The sequence below is a fragment of the Xenopus laevis genome, chromosome 3S (genome assembly GCF_017654675.1).
Source record: "Xenopus laevis strain J_2021 chromosome 3S, Xenopus_laevis_v10.1, whole genome shotgun sequence".
NCBI classification, from domain to species: domain Eukaryota; kingdom Metazoa; phylum Chordata; class Amphibia; order Anura; family Pipidae; genus Xenopus; species Xenopus laevis.
The window spans coordinates 109,703,769-109,718,957 of record NC_054376.1 but is presented as its reverse complement, the minus strand read 5'-3'; the positions used below and the strand labels follow the sequence as shown (position 1 = coordinate 109,718,957).

The window sequence follows — 15,189 nt, the reverse complement described above, 5'->3', positions numbered from 1 at the left end:
TCCCCATAGGCTTGGCTAACTTTTTTTGGTCGAAGGATAATCCTTCGATCGTTGGATTAAAATCCTTTGAATCATTAGATTCGAAGGATTTAATCGTTCGATCGAATGATTATTCATTTGATCGTTTGTTCGCAGTATTTGCGCAAAATCCTTCGACTTCGATATTCGAAGTCAAAGGATTTTCATTCCCAGTCGAATATCGATGGTTAATGAACCCTCGATATTCGACCCTTGATGAATTTGCCCCAAAAAGTTAAGTGAAGCGCTGGGAAAAGTGCATAGGATTAATATGGCCATTGTATGTGTCTGCTTACTTGGCTATTTTTTTTTTTAAAACCTCAAATCTCCAAATCGTGTGTGTGTAAAAGTAGCAAAAACCTCCAATGTATAAGATTTTATTTAAGTAGAAGCATTTGAATTCACAATTACAAGGAAGACATTCCACTGGGTCCCTTGTGCCATGATGGCATTTTCACCTAAAGTTGGCCATACATGAGCAGATTTAAGATGCCCATTCTGTTCCTTTCGACCAATTTGGCAGCTTATCTACTTGTGTATGGGGCCCTCCAACAGGCTTCCCCGATAAATATCTGGCCAAAAATTGTCCAGATCTCGATCTGGTAGGTTAGATTTTTCTGTCGGATGAAGGACAGCATTGGCTCTTTGATACAGTCCTCACTCCAACTTTTCTTATTCCCTTCATTTTGCACTAGACCATTGTAGTAAAGATTTAATGCCCTTAGGCCTCATTCAAACAACAAACTTTGACCCAACGCAGTGGAACAAATTCAAGTATTTGAAGCAATTGCTTTACACTGCAACTATTATGCATCATAATTAACTGAACACATCACACCTCATAAAAATTGAATGTTGTTACATGATTCAAAGGTTCTGTTTGTGTAACTAATTGACCACAAAGCAGCACAGTTGGGTCTGAACCGTTATGTTACTAAGTCTCCATAGCATGTTACTAATTAAAGGACGTAGGTATTTCAATATAAAAATCAGTTTTATTATATGTATGGAAAATATAATGAAACATATTTGGGACCTGGGATTTTTCGTAATGCATTAAGGCCTATAGCACACGGATCACGCTCTCCATTGGTGATATTTTGGCTGGATATGCCCCATGTGTCAATAAGCCTTTAGGCTATGAAAACATTTATTCATTAAAAAATGAAAAGCATTGTTAGGCCATCAATATGGATTAATGCTAGCTTAATTTAGAAAGGCACTGTATTATTATGTTAGACAAAAAGTAAACTAGTGAGAAATTAACTACTTGTTAAAATGGAACAGTAGAAAAATAGCCTTGCTGTATTTCATTACATTTTGATTAAAGGGGTTCCAAATGAATGATCCAGTACCTGTATAACATCTCACAAGCAATGTAGGAGACCTCATTGCTATAATATGTTCGGCAATTAAATCAAATGCAGATATATATACATGCAAACACAGTTATGGATCTATGATCCGGAAAACTGTTTATCCAAAAGCCCCTAAAAGCACAGAAACCCCATTCCCAAGCAGTCCTTTTAACTTGATGGTAAATAAGCTGCATGAACTCCATCTTGATGGCAAAACATTTATGTTTCAATGTTTTTAGTACTAGACCCCTTATCCAGAAAACACCAAGGGGCATATTTATATGCTGTGTTAAAAACAGCAGGATAATACACCACACATCGCCTCACTTCGCCATGCAAAAAACGGAGTATAGTTTTTGCATGTTTTTTTCTTATGCGACTTCTGCTGAAAGCAATGTAAAATAACGCCGTCAAATCTAGTGCTCGCATGGTGATATAACAATAAAAAGAGGGGTCACATACCCTACTGTTGAGAATTGTATGTGTGTGGATCCATGAACCAAAATTGCTGTAAAATAACACACACCTTGATAAATTCACCATTTATTTTACACCGTTTTACACAATTTTTTTAGGCGAATTTCATTTTACACAGCATAATAAATATGCCCACAAGTTTCAACCATTCCACATAATAGAACCTATCCTGAACACTAAGCAAATATTCATTTTGTATTAAGGGACTCGAACACACAGGATATGTTATAACCTGTATTAAGGGACTCAAACACACAGGATGTTATAACCTGTTTTAAGGGACTCGAACACACAGGATATGTTATAACCTGTATTAAGGGACTCAAACACACAGGATATGTTATATCCTGTATTAAGGGACTTGAACACACAGGATGTTATAACCTGTATTAAGGGACTCGAACACACAGGACATGTTATAACCTGTATTAAGGGACTTGAACACACAGGACATGTTAAAACCCAGCTAGTATAGAAGATAAAAAGCTGGTAAGCATTATGTCTAGTCCCCAACAATTAAGGCCCTGTTTCTACTGACGCGTTCAATGGGTGGGGGAACTGTTTGTAGGCTCTGACAAAGCTGCTACCCAAGGCAGATGCTGGAGGAAGAACGTGTAAATGACGGAAGATACTGCCCTATGGAGGGAGGAGGGAGCAATGCAAGGAGGAGACACTGACACACTCGGCACAGCGAGGCAGGGGGAGGCAAACACAGTGACACGCCAGACTGAGGGACACAGAGCAAGACGAATGAAAGACAGGCTCTCTGACAAGTAACACTGCAAGAAATAATTGTCGCTCTGTAGTAAGGAACAATATGGAGTGTGACACAGGGTGGAGGGGACACTTCAACACTGTACGGGTCACTAGTACTGAGCTAAAATTCGGGGGGGGGGCTCTAGCTCCCTATTTATTAAAAAAGGGCTGGCGCAAGTCTCCTGCATATTCCAGCTTCTGCCTCAGGCCCCCCGACACGCGTGTGCGCTGCGTTTTTGCCGCAACCGGTCGGTCGGTCACAGCAGGAAGAAAAGCAGGGTGTGAATAAAAAGCTGGTAAGCATTATGTTTAGCCCCAACAATTAAGGCCCTGTTTCTACTGACGCGTTCAATGGTTTAACTACCCGAGAAGACGGATAATAACACTGCGGCCCAGTCTGTTCAGCCTCATCCTCGGCTCTCGTGTACTTCACAGGGGCCTCTAAGCAACAGAGCTAGCAGGACACTGCTCTTACCTGCTGATATCTACTGCTGTTCTGCTCGGACATCTCTGCTGAGGGGACCCGGGGTGGGAACTGTTTGTGGGCTCTGGCAAAGCTGCAACCCAAGGCGGCTGCTGGAAGAAGAACGTGTAAATGACGAAAGATACTGCCCTATGGAGGGAGGAGGGAGCAATGCAAGGAGGAGACACTGACACACTCGGCACAGCGAGGCAGGGGGAGGCAAACACAGTGACACGCCAGACTGAGGGACACAGAGCAAGACGAATGAAAGACAGGCTCTCTGACAAGTAACACTGCAAGAAAGAATTTCTTAAAGGCCACCTGGGGCAAAGCTGTCTGCCTGTTTTTCTAAATTAAGAAATAAAGCCAAGATTCTCTTTGGATGATCAGTCAAACACAGATCGGGTGTTATTGCCCTGCCCGGTGTCAGACTGGGACACCAGGGGCCCATCAAAAAACCTTATACCGGGGGCCCACTCTCAGTACCAGGGTCAGACTGGGGGGCCGGGGCTTCTGCCTCAGCCCCCCCCCCCCGCCACGGGTGTGCGCTGTGTTTTTGCCCCAACCAGTCAGTCACGGCAGGAAGAAAAGCAGGGAGTGAATAAAAAGCTGGTAAGCGTTATGTTTAGCCCCCAACAATTAAGGCCCTGTTTCTACTGACTGTTTCAATGGTTTAACTACCCGAGAAGACGGATAATAACACTGCGGCCTAGTCTGTTCAGCCTCATCCACGGCTCTCATGTACTCCACAGGGGCCTCTAAGCAACAGAGCTAGCAGGACACCGCTCTTACCTGCTGATATCTACTGCTGTTCTGCTCGGACATCTCTGCTGAGGGGACCCAGGGTGGGGGGGGGAACTGTTTGTGGGCTCTGGAAAAGCTGCTACCCAAGGCAGATGCTGGAAGAAGAACGTGTAAATGACGGAAGATACTGCCCTATGGAGGGAGGAGGGAGCAATGCAAGGAGGAGACACTGACACACTCGGCACAGCGAGGCAGGGGGAGGCACAGTGACACGCCAGACTGAGGGACACAGAGCAAGACGAATGACAGACAGGCTCTCTAACAAGTAACACTGCAAGAAAGAATTCTTAAAGGCCATCTGGGGCAAAACTGTCTGCCTGTTTTTCTAAATTAAGAAATAAAGCCAGGATTCTCCTTGGATGATCAGTCAAACACAGATCGGGTGTGATTGCCCTGCCTGGTGTCAGACTGGGACACCAGGGACCCACCCAAAAACTTTAAACCAGGGGCCCATCAAAAAACCTTATACCGGGGGCCCACTCTCAGTACCACGGTCAGACTGGGGGGCCCGGGGCTTCTGCCTCAGCCCCCCGCCACGCGTGTGCGCTGTGTTTTTGCCACAACCGGTCAATCACGGCAGGAAGAAAAGCAGGGTGTGAATAAAAATCTGAGTTCACAAGAATCTACCAAAATGCAAGGTTAACTGCTCAAACTTCTGTGTTTATTGTTTAACACGGTGTTAAACAATAAACACAGACGTTTGAGCAGTTAACCTTTTGCATTTTGGTCGATTCTTGCGAACTCTACTTTCTTGGATTATACAGCAGCACACACGGCGGAGGTGCAACACATGGAATCCGACTAACCTCTGTTTTGCTACTGGTTTGAAGGTAACAGCAATATTCTTCTTGAATAAAAAGCTGGTAAGCGTTATGTTTAGTCCCCAACAATTAAGGCCCTGTTTCTACTGACTGTTTCGATGGTTTAACTATCCAAAAAGACGGATAATAACACTGCGGCCTAGTCTGTTCAGCCTCATCTGCGGCTCTCAAGTACTTCACAGGGGCCTCTAAGCAACAGAGCTAGCAGGACACCGCTCTTACCTGCTGATATCTACTGCTGTTCTGCTCGGACATCTCTGCTGAGGGGACCCGGGTGGGGGGGAACTGTTTGTGGGCTCTGGCAAAGCTGCTACCCAAGGCGGCTGCTGGAGGAAGAACGTGTAAATGACGGAAGATACTGCCCTATGGAGGGAGGAGGGAGCAATGCAAGGAGGAGACACTGACACACTCTGCACAACAAGGCAAGGGGAGGCAAACACAGTGACACGCAGACTGAGGGACACAGAGCAAGACGAATGAAAGACAGGCTCTCTGACAAGTAACACTGCAAGAAATAATTGTCGCTCTGTAGTAAGGAACAATATGGAGAGTGACACACGGTGGAGGGGACACGTCTATCAACACTGTACGGGTCACTAGTACCGAGTTAATATTCGGGGGGGGGGGTTCCAGCTCACTATTTATTAAAAAGGGCTGGCGCAAGTCACTATGTTTCCTGCATATTCCAGCATATTTGCCTGCTAGGAGGTGATAATTGAACTGAAAACCAGCGTCATTTCCAGCAAAATTACAGATCTGGGACATGTGCTTCAAAGGGACATCTAGCATAAATGTTCACAATACATCAAGCCATGTAAAATAATGTAAAATAGAAGAAATTGTTTTTATTTGAATCCCTTTTGCACCAAAAAACGTCTGTATTAGCTTGAAAACTGTTCTCAGCCCTCCCCCTTTGCAACTTCCTGTCTCAGACTCTTCAGTATCTGAGCTGCAGCTGATGGCTCTTTCTGTATAAGCTACATAGCAGCAGCCAATGAGGGAGGAGTGGGCGTGTCTGTGATGTCACTCATAGTCCTTCCCTGCAGACTTCTGTTAACCCTTACTTCTGGTTTTCCTTGAACTGCGCCTTTCTCTCCCTCTCTTTCCTATTTATTTAACCCCCTCTCTGCCCTGTTTGTTTTCCTCCCCCTCCCTTCACTGCTTGTTCCTTTCTCTTGCCCTGCAATAATTGTGGAAAAGAAAGAAAAGCAAACTTCTGTATAAATAAAACAAGTATAAATAAAAAAAGGATTTTATTCTTTTCTGGGGGCAAAGTGTATGAGCAGTTAGTGTAAGTACCATAGTCATTTTCTACAAAGTATTATGTTCTATACAAAAAGCAATCAACGTCTTTTGGGTTTTCCTCATGTAACTCCCTGCATCTGTTATTATATGGTATACATTTATTCCCTTGCAACTCCCTGCACCTCCCTATAAATTGTTCCATAACAGCTGCATTTCCCCTTTCAACTCCCTGCACCTGTTCATGAATGATCCCAGAACAGCTGCATGTATTCCCTTGCAACTCCCTGCACCTCCCTATAAATTGTTCCATAACAGCTGCATTTCCCCTTGCAACTCCCTGCACCTCCCTATAAATTGTTCCACAAAGCTGCATTTCCCCTTGCAACTCCCTGCACCACCCTATAAATTTTTCCATAACAGCTGCATTTCCCCTTGCAACTCCCTGCACCTCCCTATAAATTGTTCCATAACAGCCGGATTTCCCCTTGCAACTCACTGCATCTGATAAAAAATTGTTTCACAACAGCCGCATTTCCCCTTGCAACTCCCTGCATCTCATTATAAATTGTTCCAAAACAGCTGCATTTTATTTTGCAACTCCCTGCACCTGATCATAAATTGTTCCAGAACAGCTGCATTTATTCCCTTGCAACTCCCTGCACCTGAGCAGAAACTGTTCCACAACAGCTGCATTCCCCTTGCAACTCCCTGCACCTGACCATAAACTGTTCCACAACAGCTGCATTCCCCTTGCAACTCCCTGCACCTGGACATAAATTGTTCTACAACAGCTGCATTTCCCCTTGCAACTCCGTGCACCGGATTATAAATTATCCCAGAACAGCTGCATTTATTCCCTTGCAACTCCCTGCACCTAAGCATAAACTGTTCCACAACAGCTGCATTCCCCTTGCAACTCCCTGCACCTGACCATAAACTGTTCCTCAACAGCTGCATTTCCCCTTGCAACTCTCTGCACCTGGTCATAAATTGTTCCAGAACAGCTGCATTTCCCCTTGCAACTCCCTACACCTGATCATAAATTCAGGAATCCGAATTTGAAAAAACTTTCGAAATTCGAAGGTCGAATTTTTTTGAAGTACTGTCTCTTTAAAACTTCCACTTCAACCATTCGTCACCTAAAAGCTGCCGAAGCGCTGTTTTAGCCTATGGGGGACCTCCTACAACCTGTATGGAGGCAATTGGGGAAGTTTGGGAGATCGAAGGTCAAAGTTAAAAAAACTTCAAATTGAAGTACGATCGTACGATTCGAAGTAGGCCGAATTCGGCCCACTTCGACCCCAAAAAAACTTCGACCTCCTTTCAATTGGTCTTTTTGAATTCGAAGTTCAACGTTTTTTTAACTTCGACCTTCGATAAATATGCCCATAAGTCTACTAAAAAATAATTTATTTTTTTTAAAGGTAAAATTTTATTGCTTTACAACACATAAAACATAAAAAAAAAACAAAACAAAATATATGCCGGAAATGCAGTTGAGGTACCATTACAGAGCTTGAAATAAAACGTGTACATATCAATTTGCTTAGTAATGTGATTGATACACTTCAAGAATTTAAACACAGTTAAAACAGTCGTACAGTGAGATGTGAATGTTGCCTCCAAGATTTCTATCATCAACATACTGGACAGTGACTAGATAGAATCAAGGATTTCTGCCTTTTAGAGTATAAATAAACACTTCTTTTCACGTTCGGGAGCCCTGACCCCCAAGTCCCGCTTCCCACCATGGACTCCATATTTTCTCAAATCTTTGCAGTGAGCCTCTGGCTAGTAAGGTGAGTTTAATGAGAGGCAGATTCTGATTCACCAACGTTATCCAGTTTTGTACCGTTGGCGGTTGGGGACCCATCCATGCCATAGCAATTACTTTCTTGGCATAGTACAACAGTGTACGGTATCTAACTCTGGCATGGTTAGCGTATATGATTTCATCTATGACTCCTAATATGTACACCTGTGGGGTCAGCAGCCTAGGGAAATCTAACTTATCAGCTAAGATATCCATGACTTCGGTCCAAAACATGGAGACTGGTGGGCACGACCAAGCCATGTGCAAAAAGGTGGCTCCTGCAGCCCCGCATCTATGGCATTTTGCAGTTGGGTTATTTCCCATGGCTACTAAAAAATAATTTAAACATGAAATAAACCCAAATAGGATTGCTTTGCCCCAATAAGGGTTAATTATATCTTGTTTGGGATCAAGTACAAGGTACTTTTATTATTAAAGAGAAAAAGAAAATCATAATAACAAAAATAGAATTATATTCTTAAAATTGAATCTATGGGAGATGGCCTTGCCATAATTCAGAGCTTTCTGGATAATGGGTTTCCAGTTAACAAATTCACCTAATCTGTATTAAATATCAGAGGAAGTACTAAATGATGAACATTCACATGTGTCTATTAGTTAGCCTTTGCTTTTATTCTTATTTCCAAATCTGTCCAAAGGAATTGTGCTTTCCGATTATTTGCCTTTCCTTTTGTTATGTATGTAAAATGCTGGTAGTCGTTTCAGAGCCAGCGGTGATTCTGACTAAGGAGCCGCCTGAGGCGGCTCCTGCAATGCCGCCCCCCCTCACCAACTTACGCGTCAGGAGGGGAGGCAGAAACACTATTGCGGAGAGCGCAATTGCGCTCTCTCGCAATAGTACAGCCGAATTTCCGGTTCAAAAACCGGAAATTCGGCTCTTAAAGGTACAGGAGCGGCTTTTTGCCGCCCCTGGAATCCTTTCAGGCGCTACCGCCTGAGGCGAGCGGCTCAGCTCGCCTCATTGGCGGCGCGCCCCTGTTCAGAGCACAGTGAGATATTTACATGCACTGCACTGTCCCTAAGTCTATTAAATCTGCAAGACTTTCATCCCCAAAGTGGCAGCAAAATTGCTACAATATTGGCACTAAAGTCATCATGCCAACATGTGCCGCAATACTGTACAATATGGGGTTTATTGATCAAAATCCAAATGTTTCTGATTTTTTAAATCAAAAAGTCTGACCAAACTAGAATCCATAATTTGACCTTATTTATTATTAAAAAATCATGATTTAATTTTGATTTAAAACTTGATAAAAATCGAGCGAAAACCCAAATCGTCCGAGTTTTTTCCAGAATTGCTCGTTTGCCCAATAAGGTTGGATTTTCAGGCTAATTCCAGTGCAGATCATAGAAACTTCAAAATAGGATAGGGACCTCTGCCACTGACTTATACACAACCTCGACAAGTCTGAGATGGTGGATTCTCAGATTTAGGCTTTTTGCTGCATTAGACTTTAATAAATCTTGAAAAAAGAAAAAGTTGTGCCCCAAAAGCCCGACCAGAGTTTAGTAAATAACCCCCTATATGTATGTATACACTGAACATACAATACAAGAAGTAAAGAGGGTTTCCATTTTCCATTCTGCTACTACTGAAGTGTTGATTGTTTTTAATCATTTCAAGATACAATTGGAAAATGTGCTTATTCTGCAACTCCATTGTTTGACAATAGAGAATTCTGGGATAACATCTGCAAGAAATTCTGTACAGAAAAGCTTCTTAGTCATATTTTGGCCTTAAAAGAATCCTCAGTCTTACATAGCAGAAAACTAGCTGTGCTAGCAGAATACTTCAGATGTCAGACTAGTGAATAGCTCTAAAGCAAAAACGTGATAGCGGCATGGGTTTTCTCCAACTAGTGTGAGCAAGAATTTATCTTTTTTAACTCATGACTTGCCTGGGTAAAAGTAATTCTGCAGTTACCTTCCAACTTCAAGATGGACTTGATCAAGCACAATTTTAGTAAATTAGTAACATGTTATTTACTCCTATACCCTCATTTTTTTACATGGAATGCAGCCTTGCTTATAATCACAAGCAATACTAGCAAAAGGGATGCCAGTTTTTCACTGGCATTAGGCTAAGGATCCCCCTACTCCCTTCTTTTAACTTTACCTTAACTGAATCATAACATTTCAATTAAATAAAAACACAAACACATGAATAGTGGCAAAATCTGTGGAGGTCACGTTCTTTATTTACAAATTCACAAAAGGACTAGGCACCCCTGACCCACAGCTGCGGCTCCTATCATTTCCTCTGGGCCTCCGCCCATACCTTTACCGACTTACAGGGAGCAGAGATTCAGGGCAAAACGCACTCTGTGACCTACGGTTACCCATCCTCTTGCTCCCTATCATGTGCAATAGTGGCGCTAACCCAGCCTCTCAGCTGAACTCAGACAAGACCGTGCAGTCTCAGTCTGATCCACGCTAGTGACTCTCCAAAGGTAGGCCTGCACTGTAAATCTCACCATTTCCGGAGCCGTGCTGACGCCCAATGTGGAACCGCAGCTGCGTCAGGGGAACAACTATCTTTGACCTACACAGATAATGGCATTCCAGAGGAAGGCAAAAAACTCAGGAGCCTATAGCCAATTTGCTGATGAAAAATTCCTTCCTGACCCCTCTAAGGTGATCGGTTCCAAGAACCCTGGAGTACCATATTTCGCTTCCATCTTCTCCTAGGGTGGGAGGGTGGGAGACAAAAAACAACAGTTAATGCCCGCTCTCCTGCTCTGCTTCTCCTTTTAACCCCTAAACCACCCCCACGGCACTCCCCTCAGCTCCCTCCTCCCGCCCCCCTTTTTCCCGCCGAGACTTACTAGCCCATTGTTCTAGCCAAAAGGGGGGTGGGAGGGGTAGGAGTGAGGAGTGCCTAAACCCGTACAACCAGGGGGAGGGGGCCCCAGCCTAAATTCATTCGGCCCCACTAAGGGGCCTCTTTCCCATTATGTTCAAGTTGAGTTTGTGTGCATACAATGGGCTCATTAAAAAATGAATCAAGTAAGTAGGATATTCAATGTTTTCATCAATGAGAAAAGCCACCAATCAGGATCATAATCTATTGAATATAGTGGTATAACTTATTAGAACTTGCGATTGGTAGACGCTAATGGTGGCCATAGACGAAAAGATCCACTCGTTTGGCGACATCTTTCCCCGATATGCCATTAACGAGCATGGCTATAGCAGGGGTAATCTGATTGTTCGTCCGTAAGGCCGAACGATCCGATTACGATGTGCCATGGGCTCCGGCGGGATCGGTTGGGTCGAAAAGCTGTCAGCACTCCCCACACACGATCCGTAAATCGTACGAATCCCCGATTAATACCATAGAATCCAGTGGCGGAACTACCGGGGGAGCAGGGCCCGCACCCCCTCAGGGCCCCCCGGCAGTCCGTGCGCCACTGACAAATGCGGCCGTACGGAGGGGGGGTGGGGCCTGGCTGCGCGTCAAGTACCACGGCCCGCCCCCCTCTAGGATCGCTACTGATAGGATCTGTGTGTCTATGGCCACCTTAAGGAACGGGGGTGAAAGAGAGGGTAATTATTTGCCTTCAAATGGCAGATCTTTGGCCTGAACAATGTCTAAAGTTTCTTTCAACCCTTGCCAACCAGGTACTATGACACCGTACATGCAATTACATCTGAAACTGCCCCACATGATCTGCAATCAGGCTGATCCTGGTCCTACAGAGAATTATACTGCTGATTTCAGAAACTGGGCCATAGGCAGACAATTTAATGAAGATATAGACATCTCAAGTCATTCAAGGATGAGCTAGCAAGTTTCAGCTTCAAAACTTCAAGAGGAATTACACTGATTCTTCTTACACTGTTTTTCATATTTACTAAAGTCTCTGATAAATATATCAACAAACTGTACTTATACTTCATGGCTATTGCCCATGCAGGATTGGACTGGGCCAGCGGAACACCAGGGTAAAATCGAGTGGGCCTGTAATGCAGACCTGATCCCTGGCAGGAACTTTCAGTACTCCACCCCTCTGCCAACATGGCTGCAAAGAGCTGAACATATGTGCAGAAGTGAGGGCTGTAGGTAGTGGAAGAGTACACAACTGGGGTGGGTGACCCCTGAGGCAGCCCTGGTGGGCCCCAGACACCCCAGCCTGACACTGCCCATTCCTGTTGTGCACTGTCAGCCAGTTAGTGGTATCGTGGTGAAAACGACTTCCAGTCCTTATACAGAGGCCCCGCTCGGAAGGTGTGAATGAGAAAAATAGCAACAGGATGTGTGGGGGAGAAGCACTTCCATGACACCAAACCCTTAAGTAGTACAACCTGGCTTCTTTCCTTCTAAACATCAGTCAGCCTGCAAGTGGAAACATAACCACATAGTTGCCAAGGAGAGTATAACAACTCTCAGGTTATGCATTCTAAGGCCAGACAATGTAAATGAATCTGCTGACCTGCAGCTCCCATTGTATTCTGATGGCAGGGCAGATTTCGTAGTGAAATGCAAAATGTGATGTTTCGGCGCTAAAATCCACAACACAGACAAAGCAGGAGCGGGGGAGTGGATTCTGGCCCTATCCTAAAGCTTCAAAACAAATTACCTAATTTCCCCTAGGTCTCTCCTGGTGATAGTTGCCCGGTGCTGGCTGGAGGGGTCGGCGCCTCTCCCAGAAATATCAGCAAAGAAGATTAGCCAAACAACACAGGCTGGTGTAGCGGGGATCTCCCCTATCCTAAAGCTTGCCATAGACGCAAAGATCCAATCATACAAATCAACGTACGATCAGACTTCCCCATCTCCCGACCTGCCACTAACCATTCAGATCAAATAAAGTAGAAAAAGAACAGATCAGCCGATGTTCTGCCCCTGACAGCAATCGTACGAATGTCTGACAAAGCTAGTGACAGTCTCCCACTGATATTGTCAGATCGGCAATACACGCAGAGATATTATCCGCAGGCGACAGAAATCTTTTAACTTGTCCGATCGACCAAACGACCGATCTCCACCGGGCAAAAAATGTTGGGACTCTCCACACATGGTCCGAAAATCGTAAGAAATCCTCGATTCGTACGATCAGATCTTTGCCTCTATGGCCAGCTTAAGGCAGAAATGCAGGCCAAACATCCACAGCCCCGCTGCTGCTCTTCTTCTGCTGCACAGCCTGGAATCATTACCTCCAATCGGGTGCAGGCAGACACAGCAGATTTTGGTGGCAATACGTGAGATTTCGCATTTTGCGCCGAAATCCACCCAACCTGCAGTGGGGCGGTGGATTCTCCACATCATGTGGCCCTAGAGCCTAATGCTTTAGCTACTTTAGCCACATTGCGTTCCCTTTACACACTGGTAGCCAGTTTAATGAACAGAGCATGATGTCACGGTCAATGGCGTAACTAGATGTTACTGGGTCCCACAGCAAATGAATTTTAGGTTCCCCAAAATATCCAAAGATTGTTTTTTTTTTTTTACAAATATATGTTGAAATTAGTTGGAATTAATTAATTAGGGCCTTGTGGGGCCCTCTATATCCCTTGGAGCCTCCCCCCTGCAGCCACAGGGTCTGCTTACGCTATAGTTACTCCCCTGCCAGGGTTGCTATGTTGGCAGGTTTAAAGTCAAATTGGGCTATTTTTAAAACTTAGTGGCAGGCTGTAAAAGTCCAAACCTGCCAACATAAGGATTTGGGCTAGTTTTGGAGGTTGCCACGAGTTTGGACTTTCATGCAAATTATAGCGACATGACAGTGAGACTAAGTGCCTGAGAGCGAGATTGGCTGCTGTGCCACCACGCAGACTCGCAGTGAGTGAATGTGATAGTAGTCAGCTGCTGTTCCCAAAATGTTCTGAAACCCAGAATCATATTCACTAATAATATTAATACAATTCCCTGTGTACTATCGACTGTCTCTCCTCTTCCAAGTGTTGATGCGGACCTTATTGTTTTACTTTTTTTATTTTTTACTTTATTTTAAGATAAAGATATTTCAGTGTATGAATTGGGCTATTTTTGGGCTACTTGAAATGGCTTTTGGCTACTTTTTGGCTAGTTTTTTGATAGTCTTTGGCTGGTTTTGAAATGTAAACCTGGCAACCCTGTTCCCTGGTCATGGTGGGAAGAACGCATCCGCGGCAAATTGCGGTAGACCAGCAGACACTGAAGTTGCTTGGCTAATTCCTTCCTAACAAATGAAATAAGTCGGACTGGAGTACTGGGGGCCCCTGGTACTGCCACGTGAAGGCCCTTCCAGGCAGTTACCCGGGGCCCCCTCCTGGCTTCCCTCTGCGCACCTCAAAGAACGCCGGTTCAGGCGCTCCTGTGCGAATGCTGGTTTGCCATGCAGCTGCGTGAACGATGATGCAACGCACACTTGCGCGAAAAAGCAAACAAATAAAAAAATAAAACACCTTCATAAATTTGTCATTTATTTTGTACAGATTTGTACACATTTTTTCTACAAATTTCATATTACACGGCATAATAAATAGGCCCCTAAATGCATAGACGGGGTCACTCATACTCTGGGTCTTTAAAAAGCTGTTAGGAGTCTAATGGGGGAATGTAATATGCTTTGTTAGCACAAAAAACATTTGCAAAGACACTTGCAAACATTAGCGACCATGTTTGCGCCATTTTTGACTGATTAAAGACCTCAAAGACTGCCTTGCAAAGTTTGCAAACAAATTGTTTTTGCGAACGTTTGTAGTGTATGGAATAAAATTTCGCAATCGCAAACCATTTTTTGCGACAAAATATTTAACGAAAACTCCAGAGCAGATGTTAACGGTTCACATTGGCAATTTAAATTTGCAATGCAATAAAAGCCTAACAAAGAATATTTATTGAGACAGGCAGATTTTTAATGGCAAAGTTTTGCTCTTTGCAAAATTTTATTACATTTCCCCCTAAAAGTGCTAATCTCAGAAACAACCAAAATTAGGCCCCGTTTTAAATATTAGCTTGGATGTTAAGTAAGCAGAACATTTTGCACAAAAATATCTTTCAGCAGAAAAGGAACCCAATATGGCACAATATGGAAGACTTATTTACAAATTCAATGATAAACTTTATTTGAGTATAACAAAAAAAATTATTAAAAATCAGTCAGTGCTCTGGAGGTCACGATTTTAGAAGTTCTCACCCACTCCGGGCCCCAACACCCCCCCCCCCCCGCCAACTTCAGCGCACCAGACTTACCTCTTTGGAAGCCACCTGTTACTCTCTTCCCTCCATCCCGACCAGGGAGCCTACAATTCCCGATTTGGACCCATAGGAATTTTAAAGAAGACATAACAAGAATCTGCATTATTCTCTCTAAATATAGAAGGTACCAGGGGCGATTCTTTGCCTCTTGCTGCCTGAGGCGGCTTCTGCGATGCTGCTCCCCAGCACTTACCTTTTTTTACGCAGAAGCGGGTCCATGGGGGCTG

General features: G+C 44.1%; 1 protein-coding gene across 3 annotated transcripts in view; it reads right to left on the bottom strand.

Annotated features, from left to right (window-relative positions):
• ndfip1.S (Nedd4 family interacting protein 1 S homeolog) overlaps positions 1-5,271 on the bottom strand; it is a 41,432-nt gene extending 36,161 nt beyond the window's left edge. Inside the window, exons 1-2 of one of the 3 annotated variants that reach the window (XM_041587429.1) lie at positions 4,920-5,271; positions 3,085-3,166 (exon numbers count right to left, since the gene is read on the bottom strand). In XM_041587429.1, the coding sequence (XP_041443363.1) occupies positions 3,085-3,117 (33 nt within the window). In that variant the 5' untranslated portion in view covers positions 3,118-3,166; positions 4,920-5,271. 3 annotated transcript variants of the gene reach the window in all.
• Positions 5,272-15,189: the final 9,918 nt, after the last annotated feature.